At 35.5% G+C, this 19,129-nt stretch overlaps 1 protein-coding gene and 1 long non-coding RNA gene across 2 annotated transcripts in view; both read right to left on the bottom strand.

Annotated features, from left to right (window-relative positions):
- The window catches only part of LOC117341634, a 41,069-nt gene extending 22,798 nt beyond the window's left edge, over window positions 1-18,271 (bottom strand). The window contains exon 1 of the long non-coding RNA XR_004535682.1: window positions 14,256-18,271. This is a non-coding gene — a long non-coding RNA (uncharacterized LOC117341634). The remainder of the gene's footprint in view (window positions 1-14,255) is intronic.
- LOC117341633 (transcription factor Sox-21-B-like) lies at window positions 4,067-6,891 on the bottom strand. The gene is made up of 2 exons (XM_033903491.1): window positions 5,386-6,891; window positions 4,067-5,008 (listed from the first exon to the last, which is right to left on the bottom strand). Exons 1-2 carry the CDS (start codon window positions 6,236-6,238, stop codon window positions 4,962-4,964), a joined length of 900 nt encoding a protein of 299 aa, XP_033759382.1. The 5' UTR covers window positions 6,239-6,891; the 3' UTR covers window positions 4,067-4,961.
- Window positions 18,272-19,129: the final 858 nt, after the last annotated feature.

Below are 19,129 nucleotides of genomic sequence, written 5' to 3'. Positions count from 1 at the left end.
CACTCACGTGTCGTGTTGAAACTCTACTCGTGTCGAGTTAAGAATCCACTCAAGTGTCGTGTCTGCTGTCGTGTCTATGACCCATTCAAGCATTGTGTTGATGTCGCGTCATATGTCCAGTTACGGATCCACTAAAGTGTCGTGTTGAGGATCCACTCAAGTGTTGAGTTGAGAATCCACTCAAGTGTCGTGATGAATTTCCATTCAAATGTCGTGTTGAGGATCCACTCACGCGTCGTGTTGATGACCCATTCAAGTGTCGTGTTGAGAATCGACACGTCATGTTGAGGATCCACTCAAGTGTCGTGTTGAGTATCGACCCAAGTGTCGAATTGAGGATCAACTCAAGTGTCGTATTGAGGTCGAGTCATGCGTCCAGTTACGAATCAACTAAGGTTTGATTTGAGTATCGACTCACGTGTCGTGTTGAAGATCCACCACTCGAGTGTCAAATTGAGGATCAACTCAAGTGTCGAATTGAGGATCAACTCAAGTGTCGAATTGAGTATCCACTCGAGTGTCGAATTGAGTATCCACTCGAGTGTCAAATTGAGGACCAACTCAAGTGTCGAATTGAGGATCAACTCAAGTGTCGAATTGAGGATCAACTCAAGTGTCGAATTGAGGATCAACTTAAGTGTCGAATTGAGGATCAACTCAAGTGTCGTGTTGAGGTCAAGTCATGTGTCCAGTTAGTCTATACTCAAATCAACACTTAGTTGACTCGTAACTGGTTTGGTTTGGTTAAACAAAATAAACCAAACCATTTACGAATCAACTAAGTGTTGATTTGAGTATAGACTCACGTGTCGTGTTGAAGATCCACCACTCAAGTGTTGAGTTGAGGATCAACTCGTGTGTCGGGTTTAGGATCCACTATCAACTATTAGAGTGAATTTAAAAGAATATATAAAAATACACTTATCCGAACGTTTATATGAGTAAAAATAAAGTTTTTAAATCAGTAATTTTATCTATCATTATCAAAATATCCTCTTTGGGAGACTCTAATGGGCATCTGTGGCTACAATACGTGATTCCGTAAATGTAGAAAGCGTGGATGCTTTTATCATACCTGGTGCCCAATCCTCTAGTCATTGTTTAGGTAAATAAATAAAATGTTCAAACTAACTTGACTTCCTCAAATGTTGTTTTTGTTTACATTTTTCAAATCTCCATAAGCAGGTTCGATGAGCGACAAAGCCTCGGAAAACCTCTAAATAACATTTGTTCTTGTTTTTAAATATCGGTAATTATGCATCATTATCATTCCCGTCAGGATTTCACCACCAGTAGAACTATTATCATTTTTAATAAAAAAAAATACCGTGCTTAATCAAGAGATGTCTTTCAGGTCGTTTAAATAGACTGAAATTTCCTCTAATATGCCTATGTATGTTATTAAAGCCATAGAGATTACTACCTAGAACTTGGCGGTTTAACATCGGTAATCACCCGAGGGTAGTGTCATATTTAATGTAATATATTCCAACCAGGGAGTTATAGCGGCTCAAGTTAAACTCGTGGAAAATGGCGATATCTAATTTATAAAAACTTGTTTTACTTGTTTTAGAGTCGGGAGTAGCCGTCTCGTTCTCGACATACAGGTATCCGGTTATAACTGTCGACAATTTAAAATAAACACCGGTCTGAACAGACGTATAAATAGCGAGTGTTAGGTCGCCTTATACGCCGAGGTTTGGACATTATAAACAGACATCTTGCAAACGACCAGGGAAAATAAGCCGATGGCTGGTTTAATTTCAGGTTTACACCTGGCCTGGCCGCCTGACTCATACCTCGGTCCCTTCACCAACAGCTCCACGAGATTTCCGTACTCACAAAGCCAGAGTGTAAAAACCACAGGCATGTTGTCAACATTTAACAGTGTTTGTAATACCTTTTCTTATATGTGTTCAATTATCAAACGCAGTGTTTTATAAGTACATGTTTATAACTGTATTCTTTGAATTTTCATTTCATAAGACAATTGAAAAGCTTGTCCAAAAGAAATATTATAGATGTTGAAGGACTTGGGAATGTTTCAAGTATGTATTTAATTGTTTAACATGAAATTGAGAACCGGACTTATTCCCCAATAAAATAATAAAGATCACTTCTACAAAGAAATGCCCCTACACTCCTCATAAACACGGATTCAACATAGTTTTATATGTCTGACTAAAAACGTTTCAAACTGTTGTTTTAGTTTTACTGAACTTGGTGACCAGAACATCCCAGAGACATTATGTAAAATGTTGGAGCCAGAAAAAAATAGAAATTTTAATTATAGAAATAAATGACTAATTAAAACAATTAACCTCCGCCATCTTTATTCAAAGGGAGTCGCACATGGGTGCATCCAGTGTACTTCTAACAGATGTCTAGCTGAAATACCCTTAATAATTAGTTGTGCATTTTTTTTTAAATATAACCAATAGGTTCTATTTAAAAATTGAAACCATTTATTTATTAATATAATTTGTTCGATTTTGATTATGTGTACGGTTCGTAAAATATTAATCTTATAATTTGGAAGAAAATCCGCGAAAATATTAATTCTCAATAATAATAATAATCAATTTGCTCGCATCAACTTTGTAACTGTCCCTCAGGTCAGGTTTTAACGGTTTTTAGATTAGCCAGTATCCCTTATCAATAGAAAACCGCTACACGAAACAAAACAAGATTTACGAGATTACAACAGATTAAACGGCTATCTGTTATCAAAGTCGGAGAACCCCTGGCCACATTAATAAAAGGAATTATTCCAGGGCTAATTTACTCATACCGCTTTCAGTGTAAAAACTCTCCATCATATTTGTCGCAGTTACGGAATCTCTCACCACGTGTTTCACGCCAAGTGAATTAAGATAACGAGATTTTGGTGCCATATACCGCCATAAACTTCTAAGACGGCTAAACTATTAATTAGTTCGAGGTCTGGTGTTAAGGAGACGATACTAAAATCCGCTCCGGTCAGAACAAGACAAGCGCAGTATTGTTTTCATTTGAGGATGTTAAAAATATCGGTTCTTTACTTGGTAAAATTAAATGGGGTGTGTTGAATCTGAAATGTCCTCCAATAAATCAAGTAGTATGTGTCACATCCTGTAGTCTGGTATGTACAAACTATGAACTTCTTAAATTCACAAAAAGAACTTGCAAAAATGTTTAAAAATTCGTTAATGTAACCTGCCATTAAAAAGTATACAATTAAACATGCAATATTTTTCTTCTTTTTTTCATCATTTTTTCAAGTTCTTTTGGTGTGAAAAATCCTGTAAAAATACTGGTTTGGTTTATATTATTTAATGTATAATTATTATGATCAGGCCTCCCCTGTGTGCAGCATCAAACCAGTATTTATACAGTATTTTGACATCTATGTATTAAGAAACCACTGGACATGGCATTCAATTAAGGCTAGATTAGTTTGTGTGGAAAGGAAACATATAATGGACTAGAACACCAAATCCCATCTCTCCCATTATAGGCTAAGTGGATTTGTTCTAGTGTCCAAACCGCCCTCTAGTCTCCTCAGAATTTACTCATATATACTACCTATCACAGCCTTAAAACAAAACTAATTTTAAGCCTAGAATTTGAGACCAAAGTTTACACAAAATTTCAAATACAAGTTGAATTCTAGTATTGACTTTTGGAAGTGAAAAGGAATGACATGTCAATCTTAACTGAAATACATGAGAAAATACAAAGATTATTTGAAGTATGGAATATAATCATTTTTTGTTTAAAGTGTGAAATGTTGGCTATGTAATTTAGAAACTTTTCTCTGGGTATAAACTAGACAAACTTATCCATAATTGAATGCCATTTTAGTATCTATAAGAGGGCCGCTACCTAAAGTGGATGGTTTTCACTTGTCAAACAGTTTAAATCAGCCCCTACATTTGTCAACATGAGGCACTCCAGCCCTGTATTGTGTTTACACACACGTCAACAACACCAAGGTGGAATAGTTTTACAGCTATGGTTAAAGAAAAAGGAAAATACCTCTGTCAAAAAACCATCAACAGTAATCACTAAAACAAACCAAAAGATATAAATTTTGTTCAGATTTTTTTTTAATTTATTCTATTTGTTTGTACGCCATGGCGTAAACTGTTCATTCCATAAACAGCCATTTCTTCTATAAATATTTACAAATTAGCATAATTATAGAAAGCTTGAAAATAAAAAATGCAAATCTATTAATAAAATTTTCTATATTTTTTGAAGGAAATAGTTATAATAATTTAAGTATTTCTCGCATAGAAAATACTGAGCCACTTTTAAACATTCAAACTTCGAAATACATATAATTATTTTTTTGGTTACCAAATAATTTTCTACTAGTAAAGAAAATCAGCAGTTTATACCAAAATTACTTTCTTACTGCAATTTATAATTGTATAAAATTAAATATAATAAAAATACCTTTGGTTTAACATTATCTTTTTAGGAAAAAAACAAAAACTGTACTATGTAGAATGCTAACAACGCTTCTCACACAATTATTTGTACAAAATTTAGAAAGTATAATTACAAAAATAGTTTCGTTTTCTAAATACAAAATGAGCAAACAGAAATGTTTGAATGATGATTTTTTTTGCTCACGAATTCCCTTTTACGCCATTCTTACAACAGATATACATTCATACAACATATTATGCCACAAATAAGTTTGCAAAAACTCTCGTTATAAACAATAAATTGAATTTATAAACAAATGCTACTGTACTTTTCAATATTTAACATAAAACGTAAAATAGCACAATTGTATATTGGATTTCCTGCCTGGTAAAACGTTTCCTCAAATATATGTCCCAGGAAAAAGTACAGACGAACTTTCACACACGCGAGCACCACATTTGTTCTTCAGTCTCCGCTTTCAAGGATGAGCAACTTATTAAACTTTTTTGAAACTTTTCCCACACTAGAATCGTGCCACCATTTTCTCAGTCCCTCCAGGGGTTTTCGTAGTGTACCGGTACTTGATCACCTCCTACAAGTAAAAATTGAGGAATTCCGTCTTAATGGTGTATTGTTCATAATAATCATCATATATAAACATAGAAACAGTTAATTTGTCTAATTATATGATGATTCAAATGGGACAGATTAGTTCATATTCACGTCTAGTAAAAGTTCGTGAAGATTACAGATTTAAAATCAGTTCATAATAATATTTAAACACACACACACTAACTTATATACTGTGTAGGATGTAAATTGGATTTTTTCGTTTGATAAAAAGTTACATATGAGTTAGTGGAACGGTACTATTTTCCGTTGCAGACTGTTGATAATGTGACTGATGCATAAGTCTTTGCTGAGCTGCAGCACTATGGTGATCCCCCGCGTCCCCCGGTAAATACATACTGATCATTTCTCGTAGGTCGCCTGGGTTCCTTCCTCCCGTGGGGACGGGCTGTCCCGGCCCTCCGGTCTGTGGTTCTCGTTTGATCGACGATTGGGGGACTTGGGAGGGTGCCATGCCGCCGTACGCCATGGACATGGTGTAACTCTGTGTTCCGTTCATGTATGATCCTGTGGTCATTTGGTTTGAAGGCATCGGTTGTGTAGCCATATTAGGATAACCATATTGTCCAGCGAGTCCCATTTGGTTAGCCATGTGATAGGCATTAGGATCGTGCATCATGTAACCGTTCGGCATGTACCCGTTCATAGGATACATACCCGCTCCCTCACGCCCGGGCTGAAGAGGGGCACCGGTCGGCATACCGGGTAGTGCGTATTTGTCCTTTTTCATAAGAGTTTTTGTCTTCCTGCGTGGCCTGTACTTATAATCGGGATGTTCCTTCATATGAATAGCACGGAGTCTCTTAGCTTCATCAATAAACGGACGTTTTTCAGTTTCGGTCAGAAGTTTCCATTCTGCCCCGAGCCTCTTACTGATTTCAGAGTTGTGCATTTTGGGGTTTTCCTGTGCCATTTTCCTTCTTTGACCCCTTGACCACACCATAAAAGCGTTCATAGGGCGTTTTACCCTATCCAAGTCTTTCTTCTGTTGAGCCGTAAGGCCCCCACTCTGTCCGTTTGAAATGTTCGTTTGCTCGGGTGGCGAGTGAGGTTGGTGGGGGTGGGGTTGGTGTACCTGGTGGTTCTGGGGGTGACCCTGGTGGGCCTGATGAGGTTGCCCCATCCCCGGGTTTGATACCGGTACCCCCGCCAAAGTCTGTTGTAACTGAGCTTTCGACATGTCCTGTTCCATATTCCGTGGGTCACAAACACACAACACACGATAGAGTTTGTCGGGTAATACAAGTCACGTTTGTCGAGTAAATAAACAGGAGCTTCCAATACTGCCTCACAAACTTCTTTATAACTCCCGGTATTGTTGAAGTCCAATGCCTATGAATATGACCCGGGTCTAACAGAAGAAGATAGAATTGATAAATCTCCACAGCTTTTCTCTGCGTTTCAAAAGAACGTCTCCAATAGTCAAGCACCTCTTTTTCTTTGCCTAATATGCTTTAGTGAACACATGGTTATTGATTGTGAGGCGAACAAACAGAAACGCTCTCGGCCAATCAAATTAGGCTATGCTAATTTCCTGAGTCCTGCGTGTCACCGCCACGAATGAATTTCAGTGGTGGGCAAGGTGAGAAAAATTGTGGGCGGAGCTTACAGGTAACCGGCATTGTCCGACGGCTCAACTGAGTGAATAGTTTCAACTGAACTTCGTTCAACTCATGGAAAATGGGGCCGTGCCAAGAATTGAAATGCAGATTTCTCGACCGGGTGTCATACAAAATACATACAACAACTTGTGGAATGAAACGAGAGTTTATGCCAATCAAACCCAAATACATATTTTAATAAAGTTTACTCTGTCATTTACAAAAGAAAGGTTAGAGATTTTTTTTAAATGTTATAGAATAATCAAACATTTACTTTTGTTGTAATTACCATTGAATGAAGCGATCTAGTTTCATTAGAGCCGAAAAAAATCATCTTATAAAACCATTTTTGAATATTTTATTGTATCAATCAATTGTAGTGTTATCAAATAGCAGAAATATACTTTTTGAAACCCCACAAATGCCACGTTTTTAATAAATTTTATCTGGGATTTTTTCCCTGAAAATTGTATTTTCCACCCCATTAGGCATCTGTGCTATGGACACACCATAGCTGAAGGACACTTACAAAGTTCTCTTATAAAGTTTTAAAAAAATCTTTGCTGTCATATGTATTAAGATTCAATGAATAAATTTTGAGGCGGAATAGTTAAAAATATTGGAATGTACTTTACAAGATTGACATATGTGTTTAATATTTAACTAAAACACATAAAGCTTATAAATAAAATATATAAATGTAAATTGCATGTCATTTTAAAAAAGAAAGAAAGAGAGGGAGGGAAATGTCTATAGCATATTTCATTTTTATGCCATCAAACAAAATAATATTATTTTTGTAGAAGGAAACAGTTAGCTCTACCAAGAAAGATCCTTATTTCAGACACCTGTTTGTAAATAGTGTAGAGTTTAGGTCTAACCCGAGTATATGTACATATCTCCTGATCGCACTTAGGTCTACCCCATTTACTAACGGGGTGGGCTTTATTTGCTTTCAGCATTAAAATGCTATTATATCTGAACGGTCAACCAATTAGGAAAACACACTTTTTAACATTTGTTTTTTCAACTATCATGATGCAATAAAAAGTTCTGACAGCCGAGCGTACAAACCGTTACATATTGTGCTACTCCAACTTTAGATTTCAATAGAGAGTAATTCCTAACTGTATAGAGGTATAATGTTACAATATAACCTATCGCCATCTTCTATACACGGTCCTATTACCCCGATATAAAGCGGACAAGAATGGGTATTGTGACTGTAATATCTATCGCATTGTATGTAGGAAACAATGTGTACAATCGTAACTTCACTGCCTCGTTGTGTCCTGCTAAAGATTTGAGTTGAATGAAATCAACAACTATGGCCATTCATGAATGGGAAATGTGTGTCTGACTGCAGTTACGGAGTAAGTGACCTGAAATTGATTACTTCACGCATATTTTATAGTAAATGTGTTACTGGTAAGTGAGCTTGTCAACAATATCAGTACATTTGAGGGAATTAAACGATTATATATTTATACATATATATTGACATGTAAATAAAATACAATACTAACGGAACAATAAGGTATTGTTATATTTGGAATCATTACTATAGTTTATTTATAACATTCTTCTGTATACCAACATTTCATTCAGAAATGGAATTGCATAGCGGATCATTTCATTGGTAGAAAATCATGATTTATTCATTGAAGACACTTTTGTTTCTATAGAATACATGTAGGAGTTTAAACTGTTTACACTATATGTCGGAATACTGTCTATTATTTACGGCCCTGATCCTCTGTCTCTTGAGGAACACCTACGGATTGTCATCCCACTACTGAAGGGATTAAGGTCGTGCACAGATGTCATGCACATATTTCAGTTATATTTATATAGCTGTCTAAATTAGAAACATTTCAAAAACCGAAACTAATGGACATACAGCCAAACTTGGGATGGATTTGGGGCATTGTTTCGAGAAAAGAAATAATTTTAATACATGTACATGTACCTGAAGTATTTTTTACTCGGAGGGATTTAAGTTTATCTGTCTCCCAGATGTCAACTACAAACTGTTTTCGATTATTTATAAGTAAATAGTATACAGATATACCTGGCAAACCCAGATTGGTATCGAGCGGAAGTTCTATTAATTATGAAATGATGAGAGACATTCTAATTGATGAGGCGAACCTATTTTTTCTATCCGTGAAATTGAACGGCCATGAATATATAGTACAAGTCCAAAACCTGAAAATTATTAGCAAAGTGCCTTGGTGTATTTCTGGGTTATACATAATTGATAAAACTCTCTGCACTGTCACGGAATGAGCTCGAGGTTTCTACAATCATACATCACGACTACTTTTATTTTAGAATATTAAATTTCATCTTCAACAGACGGTTGGATTTGACATCTCTTATAGACAAGGAGAAAACAAACTATCTGCTACAAATAATCTATAGATAATGTATCGGAAAATTGTACTGGCAGGGTTGTAGGTAAATATACATTGAATATGTATGTACGTATTATAATGAAATAGATAACCAGAAGGCGATACTAAGGTAAAAGTTGATAAATTCTAAATACCAGCTTTTGTTATAACAGGAAAATTTATAAATGTCTATGCCCGTTGATTTTCATAGTTCATTTCACCGTTAATGAAAAATATATAAATTTATATAAACAATAAAACATGTTTTTGTTTAAATGTCTAAAAATGATGATTTCCATTGTTTTCATATAAATATTTATTAATGATGGTTTCCATTGTTTTTTGTATAATGTCTATAAATGATCATTTCCATTGTTTTTATATAAATATCTATTAATGTTGATTTCCATTGTCTTTGTATAAATATTTATTAATGATGGTTTTCATTTTTTTGTATAAATGTCTATAATGTTGATTTCCATTGTTTTTGTATAAATATCTATACATGATGGTTTCCATTTTTTTTAATGTTTTATTGATATTATTCAAACAGATTAGTATTTATTTCATAATTATCAATCAGGATTACAGTATTTTAACTATTGCATTTTCTTCAATTTGTTAATTGAATCTTACAGAGGGAATTATTATTTCTATTTTATCTAAAAGCTTTTTGGATCAGCTGTCAGATTTTTACGAGGAAAAATAATACGATTAATCAAATACACGTGCATCACTCAGCCTTGCACGTGTTCTGACGCTACCGAAAGATGCGCAGGCAGAGGGATTCCGACAAATCAGTGTGCAGTGGAAAGGGAAAAGTCGCGAAGAGTGAAAATCCTAAACGATCAAGCTGTTGCGTGTTTGAGAGGAAATAAAATATTTCGTTTTCGACGAATGTAAAAATAAATAAATAACGTGTTGTAAATTTGCCTATTTTAAACATGTGGGAGTTTTTATGATAATTATTTGATAATCAAATTCATGTGTTGTTTATTCAAATATAGGTATAACAAAGATAGACGTGAGGCTCTTTCATTCCTTGTTTTGAGCGAGATGCCGTAAATACCGAGATTGTCACTTCATACCGTCATGTATTAAAGGGGCGGCGGGTATGCTGTAAAGACAAATTAGGAGCCGTGACCAGATATCCGGATTTCGGGAGAGATTTTCGTGAAAACTAAAAGGAGAAATTGTGCAGAGAAGACAATATGTAATTGTTTGTGTTTAATAACCAGTAAAAGTAATCTATTGTGTCATAAAAAATAACTATTATTTAGAAATATGTATATTGAAAAAAATGTTACTATAGTGTTCATATTTTTGTTTTACCCTCGTTTATCTTGAAATTTTTATTAAATATCATGATAATGTGGAATGTATTTTGTCAATAACGGAAAATATCTACGGAGATTTCTACATTTTACATTCAAATCGTATCATTGTTAAAATCAATACAATCACCCGGCGTACTCAACTCAAACCAGGGCGACAGGTAAGAAAATGTCATTACAGAAAAGTGCTCAGGTGGCTAATTGGTAAAGGATGACAGGTGAAAATGACATCTTCTTGTCATACCAGGGTGTGGGTGATGGCCGTTAGCGGTACGACTGCCCGACCCCTGGGGTACATGTCCGTCGAGTACATGTAAACATCACACCTGTGCCGTAACGTTGATTGTTGTCGGTCGTGTCCTTACACGATGTTGACACACTGCAGAACGAGTTTATGTCCATATACAACTACAATCATTTCTCAGCTTTGTTTGTAAATAAAACATGAAATTTATACTCGTGTTAATTTGTATGTACAAGTTGTTCCAGACATAAGTCGATTGTTGGTAAACAGACACACATCTTTATCTAGAAAAAACTCAGGTAAAAAGCCTTATCAATGGGAAGTATGTCAAACGAGTTTGGGTAAGGTAATGAAAAAATATCATATAACTGATGAATTAACAGTTAAAATTTAAATTATTAAACAGGTTATTTCAAATTAACCACTGGCGTATGCATATATTTATAATTTAGGTTAATTGAGCAAATCTCTGAAATTACCTCTCTGAATAAATCGAGAAATTGAACATCAATGTCAGGTATGACTTTATATTGTTTCACATTTGAACCATTAACCGTGCGAACAATTAGAAAAGATGTTATCATTCATTTATCAAAGTTTCAGAGTAATTAACCATGAAAAGTTTTATATACAAAACTTTTAAAAATCATTTACAACGAAAAACCCTATTAAAATAGTGTGAGTTCGCGGCGTTAACGTTGGTATTGGTTAACAGACTCGTGTGTATACGCGTGGGCTATTGAATCATATCAACTTGTATTAAATGTGATTACTAAGTAAGGAATGCCCCTAATGTATATAGACTATTCTTCACAATCTGTTTAACATTTGTAAATACATATCATCATACGTATATACGTATCTACATATCTACCCGTCACCCCCGTGTATCAAATACTACACTCCCATAACACCCCCTACCCCAGCCTCAACCCCTGGTCATTGTATTCCTACTAACGACACCTATCTACTTCAACTCAACATCCATCCACTTATAGACATGTAGCTTATTATCCCCCTCCCAAGGAACTATATAGTCCGTAACAACCTCCGCAACCCCCCCCCCCCCCCCCCCCCCCCCATCAATATATCTATCATCTAACACCCGACCCTAGTCATTTCAAACCACTCCATCACACTCTCCCCTCCCCATGTACACTTCCTCCCAATATACGCGCCCCCCCCCCCCCTTTTCCCTTCCCAACTCCTAATAACAAATGTCTATTCTCAGTATCATTCTCCTTGTCACGTGTTAACTTATAACGCTGCCTCAATATCCTCTTTAAATCATACACAAATGTTATAAATAGCTATGGTCATGTCGGAAGTAGCAGACCTTTCTTTATAGTAGCATACATCCTTTTTGAGGGGACTGGTGATGTTGTGGTGCTAAATGTAAGTGTTTTCGGCTAGGAAGCTTGGATCTGGTCATGAGTTCGAGCCCCTGGTAGGGCACGAGTTAAAATTATTTTCATATTTAACATAAATGATGCGAAAAGCCACGTGAAGGGATCACGCTGCCTTTGATCTGGTGTTAGGTTTGTCTTGTTTAACTTAACGTATGATGGTTTCGTTAGATATAGTTCTTGTCCTGTCATACTGACGTCTGGGTCTGGAGTCTAGTATTAGGCGCGTCTTGTCCATCTGTTCATCATGTAAATGTCTTGTTTTGGCGATAAGTGTCTTGTTTTGGTTCTAGCCGTGTCTAGTTCTTGTGCGAGACATGTCTTGTATCATTGTTGCACGTGTTTCGTTTTGATGTTGTATGTGTCTTGTTTAAGTGCAGTATGTGTCTTGTTTAAGTGTTGTATTATTTTGTTAAAGTGTTGTATGTGTTTTGTTTATGTGTTGTATTTTTCTTGCTAAAACGTTGTGCGTGTCTTGTTTAAATGTTGTATGTGTCTTTTTATGTGTTGCATGTGTCTTGTTGAAGTATCGTATGTGTCTTGTTTGAATGTTGTGCGTGTCTTGTTTGAATGTTGTGCGTGTCTTGTTTGAATGTTGTGCGTGTCTTGTTTGAATGTTGTATGTGTCTTGTTTGAATGTGTCTTGTTTGAATGTTGTCTTGCTAAAATGTTGTGTGTGTCTTGTTTAAATGTTGTATGTGTCATGTTCAAATGTTGAATATGTCTTGTTGAAGTATCGTATGTGTCTTGTTTGAATGTTGTATGTGTCTTGTTTGAATGTTGTATGTGTCTTGTTTGAATGTTATATGTGTCTTGTTTGAATGTTATATGTGTCTTGTTTGAATGTTGTATGTGTCTTGTTTGAATGTTGTGCGTGTCTTGTTTGAATGTTGTGCGTGTCTTGTTTGAATGTTGTGCGTGTCTTGTTTGAATGTTGTGCGTGTCTTGTTTGAATGTTGTATATGTCTTGTTGAAGTGTTGTATGTTTCTTGTTAAAATGTTGTATTATCTTGTTAAAATGTTGTATTATCTTGTTAAAGTGTTGTATGTGACTTGTTTAGTGTTGTATGTGTCTTATTTAAGTGCTATTCGTGTCTTGTCAAATTTTCAGCAGGTGGTTGAGATGAATAGAAATGAAAAACAAGGAAAAGAAACAAATATATACCTTGATGAAATGAAGACATCTTATCCAATAACCAAATAAAAGACCAAAGCCCGACACTTTAAAATGACAATTCTGTCCCTATTTTGACAGAACCATGCCTGTGTATGACACTAGGATTGGTCATCAACGGAAGAGGTCAAACTGGACAATATCCAGTATTACACTGGAAATCTCCAAAATCATGACATCAACATCTCCGTAATTTACGACAAAGAGACGTGAATCTAGATAAAGCGACATGACCAGCAGAAACTTAGTGGTATATATGAGCTAAGCACTAGATGTGAGTTTACATTTAGGGTACAGGTATGTCTCGTGCTAAGAAGTCATTTATTTTGAAAAAGAGTGTTAAATTTTCAAACCCATTCAAGCATAATAATATGAAGTAAAATGTTCGCGGAGGTCATGTGAACATACACCGTTTAGAAATTCAGTACTTCTTGGTATGTTTTAACCTAAAATCCCCACACACTTTTATAACTAAGCGGTAGGGTTAGAGAGAAGAGATTTGGCTGTGAAATCAGTCGAGCGGAACATGGCCACCTCAGCTCGACACGAGGAATTTGTGTTTAAAACTCTACACTCGACAAGCAGTAGGTCGACAGTCGCCGCCATTTTGGATTTTATATCTGACAACCCGGAGTTATATACACATTGAAATCCGCGAGATAAGGTGTTTGAAACACGACGGAAAGAAATTCAATATGTTTTAAACATTTTAAGATCGAAATCTTATTTTTCTTATATAGATATAATTAATCTTTGTCATGTGTATTTATAACAGTATACATATTGATAAAACTTCGCCCTTACGTCGGTATGGTTTCGGATGTCTGAATAAAAATAAAAATATAAATAAACTTTCTGCAGTATCATTCCTTTACAGAAAAAAAGTTTTTAGGCTGTTGTGTATTCTTTAAAATAAGAAAACATAATTATAACTGTTGTGACACCGTCAGTTGGTTTTAACGGAAGTTCTCTAAGCATTTTGGGTAACTAAAAATGGTAAATATTGATGATTACCTAATAATTCTACCCACATGTTTATTACGTAAGGACTTACCTTACACTCGGAACAGTGCTGGCTATATGTACACCGACCTAAAATCCATCATCAAATATAAGAGTATTTTAAATAAATATATCTATATATGTATATATCCATTTGTACAAATATGAATGTATCCAGATCCTGTAAGTCACAACATTTAGCAATGGCTCGAACGTCCACATGTTTCGGGTTTAATGCTACAAATGCTAGTAAAATACTCTCCTATAAAGCGCCTTGGCGGCTAATTGTATGTTATCAATAAACTTTTATTCTCCATTTTAAATGGAAGGCTCTCTTAGGCAATGTAATATGTAACGAGATAAAGAAACGTCTCTTTCAGAAACCCAACAATATATTTTGTACTACCAGATAATAGGCGAAAATTCTTTTCATACTAGCTCAATGGAGAGCCGTCTATGGATTTTCACGCTCTTCTATACAATACCAGCACACCAATAACACTGGGGGACTTAGCATTGCCAGCGAGTTCGAACAATTGGCTCGGGATTTCGGCTCGTTACAGCTATTCATTCAACTAACTATGAATATGATATTTAACGAGTATTTAGTACAAATGCATTTAGTTATGATATAATTCAATTTGTTCAGTTTAACAGTGTTTCCGTATGATGGCTGAGCGAAACTATCTGCCCCATTGTTCCTTGTATGTAAATAACCCGAAGCAGTGATCAATGCATATTTAGTATTGGCCCAATAGACAGAAATCGCCTTACTTCCATTGGCGGAACTCACAGACGTCCATTAAGCGTAGAAATGGATACCTATTTGGACAAGAATTGCTACTGTACATAAAATGTGGTGTTTATTTAAATAATCTAGCCTTCAGGTATACCGCTACTAAGAGGCCATATTACCTAATGGTATTTGGTCAGCCAGGAGATCGGAGTGGGCCCTGGTTATTTACATACGCTATTTGCTCTTGAGAGAGATCTACTTATTTCGCCACCTACATGCGACATGCCGAGAAATAATGATGGCGGTCCTAGGGTTCAACCTGTAATCAGCTTATCTACTCAGCGACTTAAGATATAAATATCTTACATTCATTTGTCAAACGAGAGCGAAAACAACAGCGCTCTCTGCGGACTTAAAACACGACTACTACAAGACATTTACAACAAACGAGAAACAAAAAACTACAAGCGCCCTCTGTCGACATTCAATGTTTGTATATATGCACTGCTCTACAAACGAGAGAGAAAGCAAAAGCGCCCTCTGTCGACTTACAAATTTGGGACATTCAATTTGTATAGATATGTGCTACAAACGAAAAGGGCAACAACAGTGCCCTCTGCCGACTTACAATGAAAACATTAAATGTGTAAATGTACTATCAACTAGAAAGAAAGTAACAGCGCCCTCTGCAGTTAAAAGCAAGGTAGAAAACTACAGCGCCCTCAGTCGACTTAAACGAGAACTACCGAAGACAACAGCGCCCTCTGTCAACGTACAATATTCCGGCCAAGGATTTAAATTCATGGTGTGTTTTTGTAACAACTTACTAAAACTTTGTTTGTAATTCCCCAAATTATAATTGAAATTATATGGAAATAGTGTGAGCTGGAGGAACAAGGCTATGAAAACATAACAGAATTCGGCGGGGAATTTTGTCCGCAAGCAAAAATATAAAACTTTTACCAAAAAGGATTAACGCGGGAGTGCAAGGAAGCGATGTTAAACATTTCTGTAGGTCAATAGGCCATATATACAAATTCCTCTAACACAAGCGTAAATCATTTGAATAAGAAAATAATAATTAAAAAAAAAAGATGAAAAGATAAACTTCGTCTTTCTCGTGTGTTCAGTTATGTATGGACATCTAGAGTGACAATACTATAGCTACATATAATAATTATTATTAATTAATATTGAAAGGGAAATCCATATTTTGTCTTTGAAGAACGCACGGGAAAAAAAGGAACCTATATATCATAGATATCTAGCTACAACTAGAAAATTGTTTTCAAATTGTAAAATGCCACAGGCATAACCGTTCATAATGGGATAATTGCTGTTATCAGATTTATACACAGATATATCATAAGCCATGTTCATGTATTATATACATCGCAAATTACTGACCTGGTCACACGGATAGAATAAACTTTTCAATATAAGATATTTATGCCATTTTTCAACACTTTTGCAATGTATGTATAAGATCATATTTCAAAGAGAAAAGACATAAATAAAAAGTGTATTTTGCCATTCCTTGTTATAAACAGATTAAGTGAGAAATCTAACGCGCAAGTCGACATTTAATGAATTATTCATCGACGTATGTTTTCACGGTAACACGGGGCTATATTTGCTAGAATTTGTTTTGCTTTTCTAACAAGACTAGTGTTTCCACGATTAACTTTCCAATTACCAGAGTTATAATCGTACTTCACTAACGTATTCAAGCAGCTACGGTGCATTAAAAGAACCCAGACAACTGCGGAAATGTAATTGACATTCCGACCAGTCCCTAGGTGCGAATAATCCCGCTTTTCTAGAAACTCTGGGTTGATCAGTACAATTCCTTCGATTAACTTTCCAAATCCCCGCCCTTTTATCCTGGCCTGTACAGCTCCCTAAACATACATACCGTTAGGGACACGGTTTTTAAATATGATACTTCTGTATCTTAAACATTCCAATGGAAGACGCCAGTTTACCTTTCGACCGGGACATCATAAAATCGATGTATTGATCTGTTGATAATCTCTGTTTATAAACTCTATTAATCATGACCCTTCATGCGTTCGTCAGGAAACATTGACATATAACCTCTCTTCGCTTCTTCTTAATGTATTTCATGACACTTTTCATTACTCTCAATAATTCAGGATAACCAATTTCAAAATTTTTCAAGAATTTAGACTTTAAAAAAATTTAACAATAATAATTGAGATAGCACTGTTTTAAATTTCACACATTGACTGAACACCGTTCGGCGTTATAATATTATTTATTATTTGATCATATACAGGTATTTCTATATGCTTAATAATACACCTATTGAAACTGTTAATTGCATTCCGGGGTAGTTTTCTTCAAAGGGAGAAAATTGTCGAATGCTCTTCATCTGACGCAAAGAGAAGGTGTAAAAAATAACAAATAAGGACCGGAAGTAGCGACATCATGCTGTTTGTTACGTGATCGGCTCCCTATGATGGCGCGGAAAACGTGTCCGGAGGGGATCCCGCGGCGCAAATAAACAATAACCGTTAATTATAACGTGCGGACGATACAAATGGATTATCAGTCGGTGTTACAAAGGGTTCACACGGTCTCAGACCCCTTAATAGGCCGACACCACTAAACTAATTAGCGCCCGACTCGTTTTTTGTGGCAGAAAGTGTTTAGACAAGGGCTTAGTTCGGCGTGGCTCTCCAACCGCCGGGCTCCCTTTCTCACCCCGTCACGTGGTGACCTAACGATCCATTTGTTTTCGTAAGGAGTTTGACAATGCCCCTTTAGGGGATTTTTTCACCTGGAATGTAAGTAAAACTCGAGGAAATACGACGCTGACATTTTGAAATCGCGCATGTCAGTTTATTGTCCAAGCCCATGTCGTATGACGGTCAGACCCAGGTAAAGGATCAATGTTTGTTTACTAGATTGACACACTATAAACTGTTGTTTTAGGAGTTTATCTTGGCAAAATGTCTGCTCTTAGAGATCACACGATAAAATCGAAAGGATAGCGACGATTTCAGCAACGAACCGTGAAAAGTGACAGCATTTCTTTTCAATTTTAACGTTGTTTTATGTTATTTTAAAAATACCTGTTTTAATGTTTATTATCTTATTGGTAAACACACAACTTGTCCACGCCCATCATACACCACGTGCTTTTTACAGCAATAATGGTATACATATCCTGGTATACTGAATAACTGTATAATAAAAACAAAAAAACAGTTGAAGAGTCATATAATGTATTGAAGAGGAGAGTTTTTGATAACTGTAGGATATCACTGCAGCTGGATACGAAAATTGTATAAAGGAATATTATTATGTATTTGAATGTATATTTGAATAAAGTGTTTTTACCTTATAATTGAAGGCATTATGCATTTGAATAGTTTTATATAACGGCATAGTTAACGTTGTTTGGTATCCTAATACTGTATTTGCATAAATATTTTTATAAGAAACTATTCTAATTCTGTTCCACTGTGCAAACCAACTAAAGCCGGTTTTTATTCCTGAGGAATTTATCTAAATTAGGCGATATAATCTATATCCTTAAACAAATATGTAAATATATTTGAATTCTGGCTTGAATTTAAAGCAATATCTAAATTTGGATTTCAGGCGAAAATCTGACAGGGACATGATCATAAACTCTGACATTGGGATCAGTAATAATGACATAGGCGGTATGACGTTATGCTGGAAGTAGCGGCCCAAAGTTGTTTAATCCTAAATAAATTTAAGAAGATACTTGATATTCTTAATAGGTACAATTTTTTAAGTGTCTCGTAAGCCAAATATGGCTGGACATTTTTTTACTCTAATTGGTATTTTTATCTATCATGACTGTGTTTTTACCATGTTGTAAAATGTGTGACACTCTAATAAATAAAATACTGTATTGTATTGTATTATTTAATATGGATAGGGATTGTATCGTGACGTCGTTACAATGGATAAGATATGAATGGAAAAGACGTATTCCTCTATTTATTTGCAATTCAATCATACAGTATAGACCGGAGTATCATTATTTTAAATATAGAGTGCAATGTCGTTGTTTAAATAACAGATTAACAAGATGGCACAAGGTAACGTGCCCGAACGGTTGTGTGTTATGACGGAACAAGCGTTTTATGACGTAACAGGTGTGTTATGATGTAACAGGTGTGGTCTGATGC

Source organism: Pecten maximus, chromosome 14 (genome assembly GCF_902652985.1).
Source record: "Pecten maximus chromosome 14, xPecMax1.1, whole genome shotgun sequence".
NCBI classification, from domain to species: domain Eukaryota; kingdom Metazoa; phylum Mollusca; class Bivalvia; order Pectinida; family Pectinidae; genus Pecten; species Pecten maximus.
This window is presented reverse-complemented; position numbering and strand designations above follow the sequence as displayed.